Consider the following 6,000-nt stretch of genomic DNA (forward strand, 5'->3'; position numbering starts at 1 on the left):
AATTTGTACAATTCACTGTCATTTATATTTTGATAGAAACTTGCTTCCATCAAAACCTCCTTTTGTCTTGTTTTCTTGTGCTCATTTTTCGGTTTTCAAAGCTGAATAACCATGACTCATCCTTAATGCACAAGGTTTTTAAACCACAAAATAATTTTTGACTTTTGATGAAAGTACAGGAATTTGGAATCAAAAGCTCCATAAATAAACCTCAATCACTGAGATTACCCATAGAGGATACTGAATCTACATTATCCAAATAGAACTTCATAAGTTCGAGCAACATAAAATGCAGCAAATAATTAAAATTGTGGAAATATGAAATTAAATTAGCATTTTGATAAAAGGACCACATCCCTAAAAGAGGAAATTGTCAGTTCAGTCCACAGATGATTAACTTGCATTCTATGTCTTTGTTTTTCAAACAATGTTGCACTTGTTTTCTAACTGCTGCATGCAATTAATGTGCTAATTAAGACATCAATGCAGCCAATTCAGTTGCTTTCTTAGATTTGGAAACACCTGCTTCATCAGTACACAACATAGTGAGAAATGCCAATTGTGCCTGGTAAAGTGTCGGTATTTACCCCTGAGTGATAGCAGGTTTTGGACCCCAGGAACACGCGTGATTCCAGAACTTGCTGACCCAACTCTAGCCGCAGTTTCCTGACAGTGCTGTAATGCCGCACTTTCAGGAACCCAGTGGCAAATCACAAATTTGATAATTTCTTCTCCATTTATTCTGGTGAACCTGTGCATTGAACTGTACCAAGTTAAGCATGGCATAAGAGTTGCTAAACTATTTATTTTCATTTAAGTTGGTTAGGTATAAGGTGACACTTCAAAAAAATTCATTGTGTTTGGTTAATTGTTTCAAATTACTTCTATTTATCTTCAATTGAATAACACACAAATTATAATTTGATTTATAAATGTTTAAAATATTGTTAAATTATCTCAATTATCAATAATCTTTAAATGCATCCAGGCAATACCCTACAATTCACCTACCAATGGAACCAGGTACCGATGATGCCATAGCCACGGCACTACACACCATCTGGAGAAGAGGGATGCATACGTTTGAATGCTGTTTCTGGACTACAGTTCAGCATTCAACACCATAATTCCCTTCAGCCTCAACAGGAAGCTCAGAGACCTTCATCTGCACCCCACCTTATGCAGCTGGTTCCTAGACTTCCTATCAGATCGCCAATAAGTGATAAAGATGGGTACCCTCACCTCTGCCCCTCAACACAGGTAACCCCACCCCCCGGGTTGTGTCCTGAGTCTCCTCCTCTACTCCCTTTACACTCACGACTGTGCTGCCACACAGTTTCAATCTGCTGATCAAATTTGCAGATGATGCAACACTGATCAGTCTTATTTTCAGCAGTGATGAAACAGCCTGCAGAGGAGAAGTTAACACCCTGACACAGTGTGCCAGGATAACAGCCTCTCTCTCAATGTCCAAAAAACAGAGCTGAGCGTGGATTACAGGAGGAATGAAGACAGGCTTGCCCTGATCAACATCAATAGCACTGCAGTTGAGGGGATGAGTAGTTTCAAGTTCTTCCGTATGTACATCACTGAAGATCTCACCCGGACTGTACACATCAGCTGTGTGGCAAAAAAAAGCACAACACTGTCTCTTCCACCTTAGGTGACCAAAGAAGTTTGGCGTGAGCTCCTAAATTCTCAAGATCTTTTTACAGGGGCACCATTGCGAGCATCCTGACTGGCTGTATCACTGCACCAATCTTGATCGCTGGGCAGCCCAATGCATCTGTGGATGTGAACTTCCCTCCATTGAGGATATTTACAACAGCAGGTTCGTAAAGAAGGCCTGGAAAATCATCAGGGGAGTCACCCCAACCATAAACTGTTTCAGCTGCTTCCATCATAACAGGCTATAAAACAGCTTCTTTCTACAAGCCATTAGACCTATAAATTCACATGCCTGTACATTGCAATGGAGTCATAAGTTTTTTACTCGCTCACGTGATGGGATGGATGTAAGATTTAAATAAATTCAACAATTTGACTGCACACAGTACTCCTTAGTGCGGACTGAAGAATGTATTCAGAAATGTTCAAAGACCTTGTCAGCAGCTTTTTTTTCTGGCTATTTTATTACTGATATACATTCCAACTTGTTAATGTGATGGCATTTCTTTGTGCAGCCCCATAATCATCAAACAGGATCTTGAGCTCGTCCAAGAGCAAGTTAGCATCAGGGATTCCATAAAAGTTAAGTGTAGTGTTTCTCTGTACTTTAGTAGCAAGTATCAATGGTACACCCACCATTCCTGTCTCCCGGTCTCATCTGTCAGCTTTTACTCCTTCCCTTCCCCTGACCTTATTCTAGCTTCTGCCCCCTTCCTTCCAGTCCTGAAGGAGGTGTCAGCCTGAAACGGTGACTGTCCGTTCCCCTCCATAGATGCTACCTGACTTCTAGAGTTCCTCCAGCATTTTGTGTGAGTTGCCACTGTCGACAAATACACTTAGCATTTTTTTTTAAGTGAAGCTCCACAGAGAACTCATTTTTCTCTAACAAATCTGCTGAAAAGACAGTCCAAATGGCTTTTCAGATCTGCTCTGCCATTTAAAATTCAGTTTATTGGGACATGCGCCAGTGCATATTTGCACAGGTGCAATGAAAAACCCACTTCCAGCAAAAAGACAAGGAAACAGCATTATATTATCAGCAGTCACATGAAAACCAGAAATTAAAACCATCAGGATCACAGCTGACCTTCTATCTCAGTACCATTTTTCAGCATTCTCATCATATCTTTTGATATCTTTAATAATCAGGCATCTATTTTGAATGAACAGAATAACTGAGCTTCCATAGCTCTGAAGAGTAAAAGTTCACCACACTGTGTTAAAAGCATTTTTTAATCAGTCTAATTCTCAAAACCGTGCTCCCACTAGTTCTCAGCTAGGGAAACATTAACTAACATCCAGCTTGTTAAATTTTTTGATTTTTTTTGTTTCAATGAGATCTCTCATTTTTCTAAACTCTACAGCAGGGGTTCCAAACCTGGGGTCTATAGACTCCTTGGATAATGGTAGGGGTCCATGGCATAAAACGGCTGGAAAGCCCCACTCTAGAGAGTAGTCCCATTCTACTCATCTCCACCTCATACCAGACACACCAACCCTGGAACCAATTTAATGAATCTTTGCTGCATTCCCTCCATGGCAGGAAGATTGTTAGGTAAGCAGAACAAAATTGTACTCAATATTGAACCGTACACTAGTATATATGGCCTTTTCAATTACTCATATTCTATCAAGCAGCATCCACATAATGAAATCTGCAGTCTATTTGGCTTGCAGTAAAACTATGCCAATAACATTCTTGTCTGGCTCTACCTGATCCCTTTTTAAAGAATTATTCTTTTTGATGTCATTTGGATAAGCCAACAGTTGAGAATTACAGTTCAAACAACCTCCTGGCAACAACTAGTGCAACAATTAGAAGCCTATGCTAAAGGCAGTGATTGTGACTCAAGGCATTTTTTTGTCCATCACTGCACAAGAAAATGGCAGCCTACTAATAAAAATCAAGTCAAACACTGAAGTCAATTGGCCAAACAGCTGCTGGAAACTGAGTATAAGACCATAAGATATAGGAACAGAATTAGGCCATTTGGCTCATCGAGTCTGCTCTGCCATTTCATCATGGCTGATCCATTTTTCTGCTTAGCCCCAATGTCCTGTCTTCTCCCCACATTCCTTCATGCCCTGACAAATCAAGAATCTATCAACATCTGCCTTAAATATGTACATAAAGATGTGATTCCACAACTGCCCGTGGCAAAAAAATTGCAGATTCACCACTCTCTGGCTAAAGAAATCCCTCATCTCCATTCTGAAAGGATGCATCTCTATTCTGAAGCTGCGTCCCCTGGTCTTAGACTCTCCCACCATAGGAAGCATCCTCTCCAAATCCATTCTATCAAGGCCTTTCACCATTAGATAGGTTTCAATGAGGTCACCTCTCATTCTTCCGAATTCTCATGAATAAAGGCCCAGAGCCATCAAATGCTCTTCATATGACAACCTATTCAATCCTGGAATCCTTTCCATGAACCTCCTTTGAACTCCCTCCAGTTTCAGCACATCCTTTCTAAAATAACTGCTCCAAAACTGCTCAGAGTACTCCAAGTGAAGTCTCACCAGTGCTTTATAAAGTCTCAACGTTACACCTTTGCTTTTATAATCTAGTCCTCTTAAAATGAATGCTAACAGTGCGTTGGCCTTCCTCACCACAGACTCAACCTGCAAATTAATCTTTAGGTAATCCTGCACAAGGACCGCCAAGTCCCTTTGCGACTCAGTTTTCATGTATTTGCTCTCCATTTAGAAAATAGTCAACCCTTTCATTTCTTCTACCAATCTGTCCAAATCCTTCTGTAACTTCAGAAAATCTTCAGAACTCCAAAATATTGTCTTCCTTACTTTCTATAGCAAAAGACTCTGGGGATTTATTCACCTTAATATGTGTGCCACAGGCATAACACTTCCTCCTTCATGGCACAGACATGTTTTAGAATATCAGCATACCCCTCCCTGAACTTGCTTGCCAAGGTCATTTCATGTCATCTTTTTGACTTCCTAGTTTCTTTTCTCTTCTACAGTCCTTCAAATGACTCACTCAAAACACCCTTTATTTCTGATCAAATCTTTAATTTGCTCTATTAACCTTACCACCAAAACCTCCTCAATCTTTTGCAAGATACAAACAGCTTCTACCACTTTAACTTATTGAAGAAATACCAGTCAGCTTAATACACTGATAGAAAACGGCAATAATGAGCACAGCTTGCATAAGGAGATGGGATTGTGGCTACCTTACAAAAAACTTTTGCAAGTGCCCAGTTGGTAGGACTTGGTGCAAATGTACTGGTGCTATGCTGGTACATGTCGAGAAGTCCCACTATCCATATATGACCACAATCAACATATCCATATAGTCCGGAACTGTAAGAGAAAAAATGTGATGTGTTCTATGGAACTGCAATAGTATGTTTTGTTCATTATTTTCACTTCAAGATGCACAGAATAAAGTTTAGATTTGTAATTTACTGCAGATGGAGTAAAAACAAGACTGCACACAGCAGGGAATCAACAGTTAACATTTCAGATAAAAAATCCATCATCACAACTTGGAAAAAGACATTTTAAAAAAAGTTAGGAAAGGATCACCCACGGTAGAGGTATGAAATGGACAGCCAAACCAGTGCAAGTTGCTGAAATGTGAAACAATGTTTGATATTACATGCTATGGTATGCAGAGATCATGGTTGCTGTTCAATTTTACGACACATTTCGCTATTTGTTAAGGTGTTCCATGAGTGAGTGTGATTCCCCGCACGGTCTGAAGCTCCTGGCCGCGGCCCAGTGATGTGCCGAATGTGCGGGGTCCGGGCCTACAGACGCTCAGGTTGTAAACCGGCCTGGCCTACCGACCCTTCAGGCAACGCCGTACCTTCATTCTCAGCAAGTTCTTTGACAGTTTCATTGTGTTTTCCCTCGCCATTTTTTCATAAAAAAGAGATTGCACCGAAGTCAAATGACACCAAACCAGACTTCACTCCCCTCGGCAACACGCTGGCAACAGGCGCAACCTGTCGATTCGCCGAAACCTCGAGCGGCAACAGGCGCAACCTATCGATTCGCCGAACACTCGAGCGGTAACAGCCGAGACATCGATCGCAGAAGATGAAAGTGCTGGAGTAGAAATGGACAGCTTCTCTCAGGATACAGTGAGAGGAGCAACGCAAGTAATCAGAATACATATTTCATATCACTTTTAATGCTAAATTCAAAGCGTACTTCTAAGATAAAGTAAATAAAAAAATACTTGAAACACACTCGATTCCTCTTCTTGACCATAATAACATTCAGGCACAGACTGAGAAGTGGTAAGTAACATTTAAGACATAAAATTGATAGGCAATTATACTTAGGGTAATTGAATTATCTACC

The 6,000-nt window shown here is 40.5% G+C and overlaps 1 protein-coding gene across 1 annotated transcript in view; it reads right to left on the reverse strand.

Annotated features, from left to right (window-relative positions):
• The window catches only part of mphosph6 (M-phase phosphoprotein 6), a 41,702-nt gene extending 36,026 nt beyond the window's left edge, over positions 1–5,676 (reverse strand). The window contains exon 1 of the mRNA XM_073070317.1: positions 5,501–5,676. Coding sequence (XP_072926418.1) covers positions 5,501–5,551 — 51 coding nt within the window. The 5' untranslated portion in view covers positions 5,552–5,676. The remainder of the gene's footprint in view (positions 1–5,500) is intronic.
• Between the last annotated feature and the right edge of the window lie 324 nt (positions 5,677–6,000).

This window comes from Hemitrygon akajei, chromosome 17, assembly GCF_048418815.1.
Source record: "Hemitrygon akajei chromosome 17, sHemAka1.3, whole genome shotgun sequence".
Classification (NCBI taxonomy): Eukaryota; Metazoa; Chordata; class Chondrichthyes; order Myliobatiformes; family Dasyatidae; genus Hemitrygon; species Hemitrygon akajei.